General features: G+C 44.1%; 1 protein-coding gene across 1 annotated transcript in view; it reads left to right on the top strand.

Annotated features, from left to right (window-relative positions):
* LOC311109295 (zinc finger C2HC domain-containing protein 1A-like) overlaps nt 1–11909 on the top strand; it is a gene marked incomplete at its 5' end in the record, with an annotated part of 17500 nt that extends 5591 nt beyond the window's left edge. Inside the window, 6 exons of the mRNA XM_084152126.1 lie at nt 7582–7723; nt 8236–8387; nt 8525–8627; nt 8994–9099; nt 9258–9368; nt 9794–11909. Of these exons, the coding sequence (XP_084008252.1) occupies nt 7582–7723; nt 8236–8387; nt 8525–8627; nt 8994–9099; nt 9258–9368; nt 9794–9929 (750 nt within the window). The 3' untranslated portion in view covers nt 9930–11909. The remainder of the gene's footprint in view (nt 1–7581; nt 7724–8235; nt 8388–8524; nt 8628–8993; nt 9100–9257; nt 9369–9793) is intronic.
* Between the last annotated feature and the right edge of the window lie 5920 nt (nt 11910–17829).

The following is a 17829-nucleotide window of genomic DNA, read 5'->3' as shown; positions in this document are numbered from 1 at the left end:
AACACAACAGTGCTGGTATTCAAAAATGTATTGGCCCTTTTGCACTGTATCTTGCTCTATTGTGTCAGAAGCTCTATTTGAAACAGAAGCCTAACGAGTAGTGCTGGGCTGGGCATGAAGTTACTGGATGCAAATGCCATAGAAGGGAAATTCTGGTGTGTGTTATAATTCATATGGAACAGACCATGACTGTGTGAGGGAGACAAATAATGTCTATCGTGGTGGAAATGTCCATGATCTCAGAATATCATCTGACCAATCCAAGACTGTCATCTGACAACTGCATGAACCAATCCTCTTCCACTCTCTCCCTATTCTCTAACAGACATTTTTTTTAATGAACTTTTTTCATACAATCCATTTTCTAAACCGGAAAGGTAATACATACTAAAAGCTCTCCTGCATTCAGATCTGTCTGTATGTGCTTGGGCCTTCCAGAGCAGAGCTATACGCTCCTAGGCTGGTCCCAGATCTGTCTGTATGTGCTTGGGCCTTCCAGAGCAGAGCTATACGCTCCTAGGCTGGTCCCAGATCTGTCTGTATGTGCTTGGGCCTTCCAGAGCAGAGCTATACGCTCCTAGGCTGGTCCCAGATCTGTCTGTATGTGCTTGGGCCTTCCAGAGCAGAGCTATACGCTCCTAGGCTGGTCCCAGATCTGTCTGTATGTGATTTAGCTCAACTCCTCAGACTATTGCTTGTTGTGTAGTCTAAATCTAGGTGATAACAGTAGTCTGATTGACGAGGAGTAGCTAGATGCCTAGGCTACATCCTATACTTCTCCACTGCTTCTGACAGCTAGCCACGCTGCCTGACATGCATTTTAATGGAAACTGAAAAGGAAAACAATGCTGTATTATGTCTTGGACAGCTTTCCCCTCCCTGCTGTCTACCAGAATAATAATTGGCTAGGGTGTGTCCCAGATGACACCCTATTTCCTATATAGTGCCCTACTTTTGGGAGGGAACCTAGATGTGTTCTCCAGTAGTGTCGTTTTCATGGGATAAACCAAATCCCAGATAGATACTGTGGGTAGGCATGCAGTTTGGTACGTACTTTATCACATTCATTCCTATTTAGGAATGTAATACACACAAATAGCACTATTCTCCAGAGCTTGAAAATATGTACTCTTTTGGCACTTAAACGGCATGGTAAATGCAATGCTATGGTAAAAAAAATATACAAATTGCCTAATTGGTGTGGAGTTTGAATGGAGAGAAAGCATATGATGGTGTGATCACATCGGCTGGTGATGATACATTTACTGCAGTATTAGGCCTAATATTTAGCCAACGAATGATGGGTTAATATGAATGAGCTTCTTCAGCTACACATAGCTTCTCTTTTCCAGATGAGGCAATGCACAATTACACAAGCCTCTCCTCTATTCCTCTTCTCCTGGGGCCAGTTTTTCAAAAGTTATCTGCTAGGATTTCCCCAATCAGATAGGATTAAATGTTTATAATTGGGTTTTTCAAAACAGAAAAATTAGATTCTGATCCTCCGGATAAGGATTTGGTAACACAAACATAGACACAGGCATACAAACACACGATCACATACGCACTATGCACACATGTACACATGGATTTTGTGTTATAGATATGTGGTAGTAGAGTAGAGGCCTGAAGGCACACACTTAATATGTTGTGAAATCTGTTATGTATGTATTGTAATGTTTTTTAAATGTATAATTGCCTTAATTTTGCTGGACACCAGGAAGAGTAGCTGCTACCTTGGCAGCAGCTAATGAGGATCCATAATAAATACAAATACAATCTCACCTTTAATCAGGATTAAATGTTGTTTTGGCGTTTTTCAAAACTCAAAAGGTAGTGATTAGGACAGAAGGCATCTTGAGAAAGACACCAGTGATGATGCCTATGGAAATCTCGTAAAGCAGGAAACGGAGAGAGCATAACATCTGACTTTTTTCTTGCTGAAGAGCAGATCAAGTTGATAGTGCTCCAACAAAAAGAGACAAAACAGTGCATTTGCTTATTTCAATCATGCTTCAAAGATGCTGGGGTTGCATTTTCATATGATGAAGACTTCTGAAGAATATGGATTTGTGTTTAGAATTATTTTAGTTATCCAGTGAGATGGCAAATTTAGTTGAAAAATATTAAACTTTTTAAAGTGTTATATTAAAAGTTATGCAATTACATTTCCTTACAAGTGACATGCAAGCTATTTTGTCTTGGCTATCGTCATGTAGTTCATCATGCGGCAGTTTTTTAAAAGTTATCTTATTGGATTTTGGTAAATCAGATAGGATTACATGTTAGCATTAGGTTTTTCAAAACGGTACAATTTGGGATAAGGATTTGGTAATCCAATTTGACCTTTTAATCAGGATTGTATGTCGTTTTTCAAAACTCAAAGGTAGTGATTAGGATAGTTTTGATCCCAAAAATCTGGATGATCTTTATCCCACTGGAAGGGTGGATTCAGGGTGTATTTAGAAAGGTGAAAGGCTCTACAACCAAGAAAGGTGAGAAAGTCAAAAATGTTTTCTTACATCGGAAAACCAAAAGTTAAGTATGTTAAATTGACTGCAGTATAGGTATGTGTTCAGTAGTTATATTGAGAACTGTCAAATAAATGCATCTACTTACTTATAAGTGATATGCACGCTCTATAATTTTTAATCAAGGTACCTTTATTCATTTCTGTGTCCATATGACAGGGTAGAAGTAGTCCCACAACCTGTCCAGTAGATGGCGAGGTGTAGGCCTGTTCAAAGCACTGAAAATCTGGATTCTGTTATCTTGATATTGTGGTATCTGGATACGAATGATTCTATCCAATTCTTTTCAGAAAAACTGTTACAAAAACAGCCAATTCGATCTGATCCTGGATAGAAAAAAAAGAGGATTACAGAATTTGGCTCATTCTGATCCCCCAATTTATTTATTTTTAACGGGCCGCTGGAGTCGCAAAAGCTATAGGCTACAATATGTTGTTGGACATTTATGTTGAGCATGTTTTGCTACGATTAGTCCTGTTTAGATAACTGTCTGCTGCTACTATTAAAAAAATCAGTTGGCAGGGATGTTTGCTAGCAAGTTGTCAATGTTCCTGATTTCTAACAAAGCGGAGTGAGTAGGAAAATAAGATAACGTGAATCAAAAGGTTAATCTAGGTCAGATTATTTTTTTATTGTGGAAAGAGCAGATTCTAAGGTTTCTAAAGCACATACAAACTCAAGTAAAATGAGGGCATATCACTTGTTTGTTTCCACACCATCCAGTGACACAAGTTATTATTATTTATATTTTTATTCTGTTATATTCCATTATATTCTTACTACACTGAACAAAAATATAAATGCAACATGCAACAATTTCTAAGATATTACTGAGTTACAGTTCATATAAGGAAATTAGTCAATTGTTGGTCACAGATACCTTTAAAAAAAACAAAGTAGGGGCGTGGATCAGAAAACCAGTCAGTATCTGGTGTGACCACCATTTGCCTCATGCAGCAGGACACATCTGCTTTGCATAGAGTTGATCAGGCTGTTGATTGTGGCCTGTGGAATGTTTTCCCACTCCTCTTCAATGGCTGTGTGAAGTTGCTGGATATTGTTGGGAACTGGAACATGCTGTCATACATGTCGATCCAGAGCATCCCAAACATGCTCAATGGGTGACATGTCTGGTGAGTATGCAGGCCATGGAAGAACTGGGACATTTTCAGCTTCCAGGAATTGTGTATAGACCCTTGTGACATGGGGCCATGCATTATCATGCTGAAACACGAAGTGATGGCGGCGGATGAATGGCACGACAATGGGTCTTAGGATCTCATCACGGTATCTCTGTGCATTAAAATTGCCATCGATAAAATACAATTGTGTTCGCCCACACGACGCCATACACGCTGTCTGCCATCTGCCCGGTACAGTTGAAACCGGGATTAATCCGAGAAGAGCACACTTCAAGCGTGCCAGTAGCTGGTCTCAGACGATCCCGCAGGTGAAGAAGCCGGATGTGGAGGTCCTGGGCTGGCGTGGTTACACGTGGTCTGCGGTTGTGAGGCCGGTTGGACGTAGTGCCAAATTCTCTAAAATGACGTTGTAGGCGGCTTATGGTAGAGAAATGAACATTAAATTATCTGGCAACAGCTCTGGTGGATATTCCAGCAGTCAGCATGCCAATTGCACGCTCCCTAAAAACTTGAGACATCTGTGGCATTGTGTTGTGTGACAAAACTGCACATTTTAAAGTGGCCTTTTATTGTCCCCAGCACAAGGTGCACCTGTGTAATGATCATGCCTTTTAATCAGCTTCTTGATATACCACACCTGTCAGGTGGATGGATTATCTTGGCAAAGGAGAAATGCTCACTAACAGGGATGTAAACAAATTTGTGCAGAACATTTGAGAGAAATACGCTTTTTGTGCGTATGGAACTGTCACGCTCGTTGATAGACGAATCAGACCAAGGTGCAGCGTGGTATGCGTACATATTCCTTTATTAACTGAATACAGAATCAAAACAACAAAATACAAACGAACGTGAAGTTCAACAGGCTACACAAACACAAGCCGAAACAAGATCCCACAACTAAGGTAGGCAAAATGGCTGCCTAAGTATGATCCCCAATCAGAGACAACGATCGACAGCTGCCTCTGACTGGGAACACACCCGGCAAACATAGAAATACAAAATCTAGAATTCACACCCTGACCAAACCAACTAGAGAAAACAGGGCTCTCAAGGTCAGGGCGTGACAGTAGCCCCCCCCCCCCCCCAAAAGGTGCGTACTCCGGCAGCACCAACCTGACTCATTAGGGGAGGGTCCGGGTGGGCATCTAGCCTCGGTGGCGGCTCCGGCTCCGGGCGCGACGTCGGTATAAGCCTCTTCTCCCTTCCTGCCTCCCCGTTGCACACCCGGTCCGGTCTGGACCCCGGCGCAATGCTTCCCCTCTCAGTCCTCCCACGATGCACCAAGCCCTGTCCGGACCCTGGTGTGGGAGCCCTCGACCCTGGAGAGGGGCTGACATCTGGTCCCGGCCCAGCAGTCCTCCCGCGATGCACCAAGCCCTGTCTGGACCCTGGTGTGAGACCCCGACCCTGGAGAGGGATTGACGTCTGGTTCCGGCTCAGACCCCGGTGGAGCAGATGGCTTCGGCATGGGGGAAGAGCAGATAACCGGAGCTGGACTAGACACCGGTGGAGCGGACTGCTCCAGCACAGGAGTGGAGCCGCTGACCAGTGCTGAACTGAACCCCGGTGGAGCGGACTGCTCTGGCACCGGACTGGAGCAGCTGACCGGAGCTGGACTGGGCACCGGCGGAGCGGACTGCTCTGGCACTGGGGTGGAGCAGAGGACCCTCGCTGGAGGTCGGGTGCGTGGCGCTGGAACGGGCCGTACCGGACTGGGGACACGCACCACTGGTTTGGTGCGAGGAGCAGGAACGGGCCGTACCGGACTGGAGACACGCACCACTGGTCTGGTGCGAGGAGCAGGCACGGGCCGTACCGGACTGGAGACACGCACCACTGGTCTGGTGCGAGGAGCAGGAACGGGCCGTACCGGACTGGAGACACGCACCACTGGTATGGTGCGAGGAGCAGGCACGGGCCGTACCGGGCTGGAGACACGCACCACTGGTTTGGTGCGAGGAGCAGGAACGGACCGTACCGGACTGGAGACACGCATCACAGGTTTGGTGCGAGGAGCAGGCACGGGCCGTACCGGACTGGAGACACGCACCACTGGTCTGGTGCGAGGAGCAGGCACGGGCCTTACCGGACTGGAGACACGCACCACTGGTTTGGTGCGAGGAACAGGCACAACCCGTCCTGGCTGGACGCTCACTTTAGCCCGGCAAGTGCGGAGGGCGGGCACTAAGCGCACCGGGCTGTGAATGCGCACTGGAGACACAGTGCGTATCACAGCATAACAGGGTGCCTGAACGGTCCCACGCTCCTTAACGTGAGTGCGGGGAGTTGGCTCTACTCTGAAACCTGGCTCCGTCAGCCTGCTTTAAGGACTGCGCTCTCTGCTGCTGGAGGGTTAACTCCTCTCTCAGCTCCTCCTGTTGCCTGGCCAGCTCCTCTCTCAGTGCATCCACTGACTCCTTCTCCCTGTGGGCCTCCTGCAGCGCCTCCCTCTGAAGGGAGATCTCCTGCTCCCTCTTAGCTAACAGCCCCCGTAAGGTGGTGGTCTCCTCTCTCAGAGTGCTGAGCTGCAGGTCTTGGAGGGCCTCTATCATAGCGGCCTCCACCTCCTCCACAGTCAGCCATTTCAGGGCCTCCTGCTGCTTCGCCAACCACCCCGTGTGCCCCCCAAAAATGTTTTATTGGGGCTGCCTCTCGGGCTTCCTTCGTCGTCGTGAACTTCAGAGTCACCGTTTATCCTCCCTCGCTGCCTCCGTCTGCTCCCATGAGAGGCGATCCATTCCTGCCTGGATCTCTTCCCAAGTCCAGGATCCCTTACCGTCCAAAATATCCTCCCATGTCCAGGATGTCTGCTCTTCCTGGCCACGCTGCTTGGTCCGTTGGTGGTGGGATCTTCTGTCACGCTCGTTGATAGACAGATCAGACCAAGGTGCAGCGGGGTATGCGTACATATTCCTTTATTAACTGAATACAGAATCAAAACAACAAAATACAAACCACCGTGAAGTTCAACAGGCTACACAAGCCAAAACAGAAACAAGATCCCACAACTAAGGTAGGCAAAATGGCTGCCTAAGTATGATCCCCAATCAGAGACAACGATCGACAGCTGCCTCTGATTGGGAACCACACCCGACCAACATAGAAATACAACATCTAGAATTCACACCCTGACCAAACCAACTAGAGAAAACAGGGCTCTCAAGGTCAGCGCGTGACAGGAACATTTCTGAGATCTTCTATTTCAGCTCATGAAACATGGGATCAACACTTTACATGTTATGTTTTATAGTTTTGCTCAGTATATAAAATCTATGTGTGTTGACTGTGATCAGGCTCAGACCCTTGGTGCATCGTGTGTCTTGTCTGTTTAATGAACCAAATAATGAACTATTGATTTCATCTGCATGGTGCAGCCATGTAGAAGCCTATGGGCAGTATAGACCAGTAACATAATTAAACTAAAAATATGCCATTCTATTCTTTTGAAAATAAGTTGTATTAGTCATAATCTATCTTAGGACCTGCCTAAACAAATTAATAATGCATTTCTTTGTGATGGTGTATATTCAATGGATTTATTAAAATAGGCCACCCACATCGGCACACCCCTACTCCCACTCGTCACCGGTGCATACATGCGCACGGAAGGTATAAAAGGTTTATGCCGGCAATAATGTGGTAAAAATGGGACTGTTTGAAAGGGTAGCATATAAACATTGTCCAATTTTTTTTATGGGCAACATACCGTACAGCCTGTGTGAATTAGGTATTAGAAGAGAGTGAGAGATGTTGCTGAGAAGTTTCTTTCTCTATTCTAAAGTCATTAAAAGGCACTTCTTTGGATCCAGTTTCCCTTCATCATTCCAGACGGATGGGTACTGAAGTTTGTGTTGGTGTGTGTGGGTGTGTGTGTGTGTGTGTGTGTGTGTGTGTGTGTGTTCCAGCCGGAGCCTCCTAAGAAGCAGTCTAACTGGCGCAGGAAACACGAGGACTTCATCGCCACAATCAGAGCTGCCAAGGGCATCACTCAGGTCATGAAGGAGGGGGGGCCCTTACCCCCTCCCCCACCACCCTCCTACGACCCAGGTAACAACACCCTTACCCCCTCCTCTAGCCCCCTTCTACGACCCAGCTAACAACACCCTTACCCCTCCTCCAGCCCCCTCCTACGACCCAGCTAACAACACCCTTACCCCCTCCTTCACCCCCAATGTACGTCCCAGGTAACAACAACCTTACTCAGGTAACAACACCCTTACCCCATCGTCCACCCCCGTCTTCTAAACATTTTGTTTAGAGATTCTCCCTCTTAAACATAAGATTGGCGAGTGAGGTCACTGAACAACATAATACCTTCATGTGTTTCCAGATTATATCCAGTGACTGTGTTATTGTGTTGTTCCAGATTATATCCAGTGACTGTATGATTGTGTTGTTCCAGATTATATCCAGTGATTGTGTTGTTCTAGATTATATCCAGTGATTGTGTTTATTCCAGATGATAGCCAGTGACTGTGTGATTGTGTTGTTCCAGATTATATCCAGTGACCGTGTGATTGTGTTGTTCCAGATTATATCCAGTGATTGTGTTGTTCTAGATTATATCCAGTGTCCATATTGCGAGCGGCGGTTCAGTGAGAATGCAGCAGACAGACACATGAAATTCTGTAAGGAGCAACACGCTCGAATGCAGAACAAGGCCAAGGTACCTGGGGCTGTGGACGTCAAGAAAACACCTGCACGCACACAGGTAGGACAGCACTGGCGTGTGTGTGTGTGTGTTTGTTTAATGTCTCTTTAAGTGTGTGAGCCATACACAGAGAGTAAAGTGTTCAGTGAGTGTGTTGCACTGCATAAAACAAAAGTGTGTGTGCGTGCGCTCCTTAGTTCAAGCCTCCTGCTGCCGTGAAGAAGTCTAACTCTCCTGCTGTGTCCGCTGTGCCCTCTTCCTCCCGCTTACCCCAGAGATCTGTCCTGGGCCAGCCCTCAGGTAACACACACAGTGTCTCACAGTCAGATGATGGTGCAGATATTTGTGTAACACAGGGGTTATTTCACATGCTTGTCTCTATTTCTGCTCAGTCTCTTTTAGAACACTGTCTCTCTGTCTTACAGAGGACAACTCCAAGTAGACCCTGTCTCTTCTGTGCTAGGCCACACTGACTGAAGCTAATACTCTATGGTGCTACAATCAACAAAACCTCTTGGGCTGGGCATATCAGCCATCCAGATACAATGTCACTGAATTGAAGCCACTTTTCTGGAGAGACAGGACTGACATGTTTTTAAGTCTACACCCTCTTTTCCTCTCCCCTCCTCTCCTCTTCTCTCCTCTCCTCTCTTCTCGTCCCTATAGGGATTTCGTCCAGTAAGGTTCCCTCTGCAGGATCAGTGAGGAGCACTCCGTCTGGTTACTCTCCTAACCGCACCGCCGCTTCTGGCCTCACTAGTCCACCTTCAGGGTTAGTACACACACACACCATGCGCACAACATTAACACACACACACCTGCATGCACGCGCACGTCACCAAATCCTGTCAATATGTAACACACATTATACGTTTAAGACCACCAGTAAAAACTCTTCCCTTCCCTTCTATCTTTCTCCTCTCCTCTCAGTGTTGTCGGTAAGCCCCGTCCAGTAGGTTCCTATGGCTCTGTGAAGATCTCTCAGACAGCAGGGGGACTCAACAACCGGAAAGCCTACAACGCAGACAAATACAACTCCAGGTAGGAAAAGGCCTGTATGAGTGTGACTGGGAGATTGTATGTGATGGTTCACTTGCAGTGGATGTGTTAGACAAAATACAAGTCCAGACAATAAACACTGTCCTCTTGTGGTAGGTTGTGGTATTGCTCAGCATAATTAAACCACTGCAGTGCTTGCCTTCTCTCTACATTTACATTACATTTTAGTAATTTACCAGACACCCTTATCCAGAGTGACGTACAGTAGTGAGCCCATACATTTTCATACTGGTCCACCGTGGCAATTGAACCCACAACCCTGGCGTTGCAAGCACCATGCTCTACCAACTGAGCCACATGGGACCTCTGTCACTCTCACTCTCTCTCTTTCTCACTCTCTCTCTCTCTCTCTCTCTGTTTATATCTCACTCTACTTTTTTCCCCTTCCCTGTCTTTCTCCACTTCAGGAGCGATGCCAAAAGTGAAGATGATGTGGATAATGGTGGAATGATGACAAAGTTCTGCCACGAGTGTGGAACCAAGTACCCTGTAGACTGGGCCAAGTTCTGCTGTGAGTGTGGGGTTCGTAGGATGTGTATTTAAAGGAGGAGAGGAGGAGAAGAGAGAGGAGTAGAGGAGAGGGGTAGAGGAGGAGAATACAGAGGGATAGAGGAGTAGAGGAGTGGGGTAGAGGCAAGAGAGTAGATGTAGAGAGGAGTCTAGGATGTCCTTCTGAGAGACGGGAGGAGAGAGAAAGAAGGGAGGAGGATAGGAGAACGGAGAAAAATATATGAGAGAAAAGAGGAAAGATGAGAGGAGAGGAGGGAAATAGGAAATTAAATAAAAGGGTGGCACTTCACTGGAACCCTGGGCCATAATGGTGTTATAACACTTACCTAGCTAAAATAGTACTTGGCCAGCAGGAATGAGTTTTTTCCCCCTCATAATATTGTAAAGTTAGTTTGATATCAGCGCACATAACTGTTAATGTCATTATTATGACAGTGTTATGTAGGCTTTACAACAGAAGGCTCAAGTAAATAATTACCCCAAATTTACATTTACATTTTAGTTATTTAGCAGACACTCTTATCCAGAGTGCATACATTTTTTTTTTTTTCATACTGTCCCCCCAATTTCCATCCTAACCCATTCTTATCCCAACCAGTGTACCATGGTCTACAAGCCCTCTCCAATATAACCCTAGGTAGAAACCCACACTCTCATCCTATCTACTCCCTCCCACCCGTTTCTCTCCTGCCTCACATATTCAATGTGTTACTATTGAAGTGCAATATGATTGACTACTGATAAAAAAAAAGGAGTTTAATTCTTGAAGATGAATGGAATGTGTGATGTGGCAAAGTGGACTCATTCTTTTCATTGTCATGAGTATAATTAATGTTAAGTATTTGGAAAAGAATACACATTGTTTTTACTGGGACCAGTGTAAAAGCAGGTTGACCTTTATTGTTATCAGTCTTGTCCTGGAGGCAGAACTGAGGTCGTGTCTACACTTGACACTTACATGCGACTTCTGCTATCAGAATACGAAGATCGCATTGAAAAGACGGGTCTAGACGCTTTGTGGTCGAATTGTGTTAAGATCTGACTGACCACTTCAGGAGGTGGTGAGGGATGCATTGTGTGCGGATTTCCCCTCAGTCTGGACCAATCAGGCTACCGAAAGCGCATACAGTGGGCGACATCATCGGCACTCCTCCCACAAGTCTCCAGAAAACATGTTTTGGGACAGAGAGGTACCTTTTCATTATAACGTTGGAGGAAATACCTTCCTAGCGTGTGAGGAACGTGTTTGCTGGCCTCAAATGGTAGCCAGCTAGCTAATATTTAGAAAAACGTTTTTGTTTAGCTAGAGTTATCCCGTTTGCAATCCCTTTTGCGTTGCTCACTAGCTTGCTGACTAGCTACAGAGGTTAGCTGGCTAGTTAGCTACAGTAGTTATTTTCATATTTGGCCTATTCCACCGTTTGTAGAATGCATACATACTGGCATTTGGAATCCGGACACACTGTGGACATGGTAGACACGTTTAAATGTAGGTGTAGACGCATGACCTGATCAGAACTATATGAACAGAATACAAAATCTGCATGAACTGTCAAGTCTAGACACGGCCTGGGTGATTTCCCCTTAGGACAGCTGCAAAGTCAAAATTGTCTATATTGTAAAAATTCATGAAAACAAAAATGTACTTTTTGGTCTTCATTTAGGGTTAGGCATTAGGTTTAGCAGTGTGGTAAGGGTTAGGTTTGAGATCAGATTTTATGACTGCAGAGCTGCATCTAGAACAAAATTAATGACGAAAATTAACATGCAGTGTAAGAGGCCATTGCTGTTAAATAGTTGTGGTACAGGTAAGGGATTTTAAATAATTTTAAAGGCAGCAATTTCAAAACACGGTATAACATGTCCGATACAAGGCGTTAAAATTGACCATCATTCATATACTGCTATTTCCACATACTGTATACAAGGAAATTGGTTCATTTATTTCATCTCTGTTTTTTTTTTGTTGTTGTATTTTTTTGTGGTTTTGTTAAAGCCTTTCTCTGTATCTACCTACATGTGTTCTGTGTTTCCTTCAGTGAGTACGGTTACATGCACACAATTATGCGGTTCTTGTGGATAGTCAGATTAATATAATAGTTTGATTTAAATGTTTACGTGCTTTGCAAGAATAACGATTTCCCTAATAAGCCTGTCTACATGGACACGTCTGTAATCAGGCTACCTGATGGCACTCTGATAAATGCCGAAAATCACCAATCAAAATATACGTTGATTCTGAGTTCGGATATATAACGTTTTGTATGTGAAAACTAATTTTAAAAAAGGCACTCGACCTCACTTCACTCGTGCTAAAGAGGGACACTCGCTCAGCTGGTGCTAGCACATGCGCAGATCAAATACACGGCTGGAACGCCGATTAGGGTGTTTACATGTCCTAATAATTCGAAAGATTACTCAGAACCGTATACTTACTTAGTTTTGACCTTACACCGATTTAAGATGATCAGAGTAAGATGTTTACATGACTATTGCATAGTCTGCCTACTGCCATAGTCTGTTTAGTATCGAATTATTACTGTGCATGTAAACGTACTCCATGTTCATTTTGAATCAGTATTGAATGGGATAATCTGGGATTTACGGTACGGGCCGGTACATGCACTGACCAGTCCTCACCAACACTGTCCCTGCAGGTCACATTCAGCCAGTTCCCCAGACCACATCAATTATCTTCAATCATGGTCCTGAACCCCACAGAGTGTGCAGGCTTTTGCCTCAGCCCGGCACTAACACACCTGATTCTACTGATAATAATAATATAATATGCCATTTAGCAGACGCTTTTATCCAAAGCGACTTACAGTCATGCGTGCATACATTTATGGGTGGTCCCGGGGATCGAACCCACTACCTTGGCGTTACAAGCGCCGTGCTCTACCAGCTGAGCTACAGAGGACCACCCATAAAGACATACAAGACCACTGATCTTGACAAAGCTCACGGTGGTTCATTTAGCTGAATCAGGTGTGTTAGTGCCGGGCAGGAACAAAAGCCTGCACACACTGCGGCCCGCCAGTAAGACGGTAAAGACATACAGTGGGGAAAAAAAGTATTTAGTCAGCCACTAATTTTGCAAGTTCTCCCACTTAAAAAGATGTGAGAAGCCTGTAATTTTCATCATAGGTACACATCAACTATGACAGACAAATTGAGATTTTTTTCTCTCCAGAAAATCACATTGTAGGATTTTTAATGAATTTATTTGCAAATTATGGTGGAAAATAAGTATTTGGTCACCTACAAACAAGCAAGATTTCTGGCTCTCACAGACCTGTAACTTCTTCTTTCAGAGGCTCCTCTGTCCTCCACTCATTACCTGTATTAATGGCACCTGTTTGAACTTGTTATCAGTATAAAAGACACCTGTCCACAACCTCAAACAGTCACACTCCAAACTCCACTATGGCCAAGACCAAAGAGCTGTCAAAGGACACCAGAAACAAAATTGTAGACCTGCACCAGGCTGGGAAGACTGAATCTGCAATAGGTAAGCAGCTTGGTTTGAAGAAATCAACTGTGGGAGCAGTTATTAGGAAATGGAAGACATACAAGACCACTGATAATCTCCCTCGATCTGGGGCTCCACGCAAAATCTCCCCCCGTGGGGTCAAAATGATCACAAGAACGGTGAGCAAAAATCCCAGAACCACACGGGGGGACCTAGTGAATGACCTGCAGAGAGCTGGGACCAAAGTAACAAAGCCTACCATCAGTAACACACTACGCCGCCAGGGACTCAAATCCTGCAGTGCCAGACGTGTCCCCCTGCTTAAGCCAGTACATGTCCAGGCCCGTCTGAAGTTTGCTAGAGTGCATTTGGATGATCCAGAAGAGGATTGGGAGAATGTCATATGGTCAGATGAAACCAAAATAGAACTTTTTGGTAAAAACTCAACTCGTCGTATTTGGAGGACAAAGAATGCTGAGTTGCATCCAAAGAACACCATACCTACTGTGAAGCATGGGGGTGGAAACATCATGCTTTGGGGCTGTTTTTCAGCAAAGGAACCAGGACGACTGATCTGTGTAAAGGAAAGAATGAATGGGGCCATGTATCATGAGATTTTGAGTGAAAACCTCCTTCCATCAGCAAGGGCATTGAAGATGAAACGTGGCTGGGTCTTTCAGCATGATAATGATCCCAAACACACCGCCCGGGCAACGAAGGAGTGGCTTCGTAAGAAGTATTTCAAGGTCCTGGAGTGGCCTAGCCAGTCTCCAGATCTCAACCCCATAGAAAATCTTTGGAGGGAGTTGAAAGTCTGTGTTGCCCAGTGACAGCCCCAAAACATCACTGCTCTAGAGGAGATCTGCATGGAGGAATGGGCCAAAATACCAGCAACAGTGTGTGAAAACCTTGTGAAGACTTACAGAAAACGTTTGACCTGTGTCATTGCCAACAAAGGGTATATAACAAAGTATTGAGAAACTTTTGTTATTGACCAAATACTTATTTTCCACCATAATTTGCAAATAAATTTATTAAAAATCCTACAATGTGATTTTCTGGATTTTTTTTTCTCATTTTGTCTGTCATAGTTGACGTGTACCTATGATGAAAATTACAGGCCTCTCTCATCTATTTAAGTGGGAGAACTTGCACAATTGGTGGCTGACTAAATACTTTTTTCCCCCACTGTATCTACCCAACTCATGATATGGGTAAATAATAATTTTACACTAAAAGGAACTCATATCTAATTTCATCCATATAATTAATGTTATTGTAGTCATCTTTAGTATATTGAGCTGTATCGAAACATCTTAATTTGTTTCATTTTAAAGAACTTGTAATGACTGTAAATGCTCCCTGATGCAAGCGTTATTTACATGATATGCAATGCTTACCTGACTGGATAGGACATTCCTATACTGGGAATTGACTGTCGTACTTCCGTCCTTTACGTTTAACAATAAACATTTATGAAGAATCTTCTGTGTATTTGTCATTCGATGTGTGTGTTTGTGTGTGTGTGTGGTCTTCTTTAGCTAGGACAAACAGCAGACTGGTTTTAGGTGTCCCATAAATTGCGGGTTAGTTGGTCTTTAAAGAAGGAATACACCATAAAAGGTATTTGCAGTTGAATATAAAAATATATTTGCAGTCCTTGGTAGAATATATTACATATTATACAGTACATGGATAACACAATCATAACTCAATAAGCCTGATATCTGTTCATGTTGTCATACACCATTTGGTGCCCAGCCCATATGGGCTTATTATTGATTCTATAGTTCCCATAGCACCCTAGTAGCAGCCTAAGCAGAGAGGTCCTTTAAATATGAACATATTTAATCATTTGTAAGTGTTTTTAATTGTGTTTTTTTAATCAGCTGTTTTATTTTTGATAACATTGAGTTTGATTGAATATTCATGGTGGTTTTAACCCACAGATTTGAAGATGGACTGGCAGGTCAACTCTTTATTGCTGAAATCGTAAATTCGTACATAGGAGCATACGACTGGGAAAAATCCACTGGAATGCCCTTCCAACTCGCAATTACTAGTGGGAAACTCGTCTATGATCCCTGAGCTCCAATTTTTCCCACATGCTGAACTCTCACCTACTAAGGAAATGACCTCGATAACAGCATTTTCAACAGTTAAATGCAACAAGAAACATTATTTATAAAAAGCAATCTATTCATATTGTCTTTGAAGACTATAATTCATTTTCAAGCATGATAGCTATACTTTTAGTTTATGGTTTGACGCAGCTTTCTCCACGAGTTCAAAGCATCATGCATCCAACTAGTATTTATGACTTCACAACAGGTAATTACCACCTTCCCACTTGGTTATGAATGCAGCATAAGTACTTGTGCAACAAAACACTAAACAAAATACAATTGTACAATATAAATGCATAATTAATCATCCTAGCACGTACAACTACCACTTTGTCACGTTATAAGGATAAGAGTAATTCATGCACATATTTTCCTTCTTCCCCAGGCTTTGAAAGTGTTATATGGCAACAGCAGAAACAGACTGGCACCCAGGCAAAACCACAATGGCAGTTTAAGCTCTATTAATGTAGAGTTATAGTGGCCTAAGGATCACATCAACATCAAAACTTCTTATTTCGCTCTGACACACACAGGGGATAATTACGTGCTTCACTATAAAATGATTAGAGGGGTACAGTTAACACTTGTGAGTCAATATAATTTCAGAATAAAATAAATAGTACTAAAACCAATGCTACAGTTACATTTAGACATAACATTGGATATCATGGTGCCTTATACCTGGCAAACTACCCTACAAAGCTTGAAATCAGGTTAAGATGAGCATCATTCATCAAATAAGGGAAAAAGGCTTGCACGAAAAGTGTTGGTTGAATTTCACAGGAAGTTTCTGGGGAAGGTTTCAGTAGCCCTACGTGGATTTCAGTAGCTAAGACACCCGAGTTGAAAGCAAACATCCGTGGTGGAATAGGCTTTCAAACTGCCATTCTATAATAATAAAGCAACACTGTCACACACCAGAGGCCAGGCTCACTGCCCAATACCACTCACTGGAGCAGAAAGAGGGACGTCATGAGCTACAACAAGTCTCTCTACTCAAAAGTGCACTTCATTTATACACAAGCAATCAATCATCATTGTTTGTTCGGATACAGTGAGGGAAAAAAGTATTTGATCCCCTGCTGATTTTGTACGTTTGCCCACTGACAAAGAAATGATCAGTCTATAATTTTAATGGTAGGTTTATTTAAACAGTGAGAGACAGAATAACAACAACAAAATCCAGAAAAACGCATGTCAAAAATGTTATAAATTTATTTGCATTTTAATGAGGGAAATAAGTATTTGACCCCCTCTCAATCAGAAAGATTTCTGGCTCCCAGGTGTCTTTTATACAGGTAACGAGCTGAGATTAGGAGCACACCCTTAAAGGGAGTGCTCCTAATCTCAGTTTGTTACCTGTATAAAAGACACCTGTCCACAGAAGCAATCAATCAATCAGATTCCAAACTCTCCACCATGGCCAAGACCAAAGAGCTCTCCAAGGATGTCAGGGACAAGATTGTAGACCTACACAAGGCTGGAATGGGCTACAAGACCATCGCCAAGCAGCTTGGTGAGAAGGTGACAACAGTTGGTGTGATTATTCGCAAATGGAAGAAACACAAAAGAACTGTCAATCTCCCTCGGCCTGGGGCTCCATGCAAGATCTCACCTCGTGGAGTTGCAATGATCATGAGAATGGTGAGGAATCAGCCCAGAACTACACGGGAGGATCTTGTCAATGATCTCAAGGCAGCTGGGACCATAGTCACCAAGAAAACAATTGGTAACACACTACGCCGTGAAGGACTGAAATCCAGCAGCGCCCGCAAGGTCCCCCTGCTCAAGAAAGCACATATACAGGACCGTCTGAAGTTTGCCAATGAACATCTGAATGATTCAGAGGAGAACTGGGTGAAAGTGTTGTGGTCAGATGAGATCAAAATCGAGCTCTTTGGCATCAACTCAACTCGCCGTGTTTGGAGGAGGAGGAATGCTGCCTATGACCCCAAGAACACCATCCCCACCGTCAAACGTGGAGGTGGAAACATTTTGCTTTGGGGGTGTTTTTCTGCTAAGGGGACAGGACAACTTCACCACATCAAAGGGACGATGGACGGGGCCATGTAACGTCAAATCTTGGGTGAGAACCTCCTTCCCTCAGCCAGGGCATTGAAAATGGGTCGTGGATGGGTATTCCAGCATGACAATGACCCAAAACACACGGCCAAGGCAACAAAGGAGTGGCTCAAGAAGAAGCACATTAAGGTCCTGGAGTGGCCTAGCCAGTCTCCAGACCTTAATCCCATAGAAAACCTGTGGAGGGAGCTGAAGGTTAGAGTTGCCAAACGTCAGCCTCGAAACCTTAATGACTTGGAGAAGATCTGCAAAT

This window comes from Coregonus lavaretus, assembly GCF_964263955.1.
Source record: "Coregonus lavaretus genome assembly, chromosome: 34".
Classification (NCBI taxonomy): domain Eukaryota; kingdom Metazoa; phylum Chordata; class Actinopteri; order Salmoniformes; family Salmonidae; genus Coregonus; species Coregonus lavaretus.
This window is presented reverse-complemented; position numbering and strand designations above follow the sequence as displayed.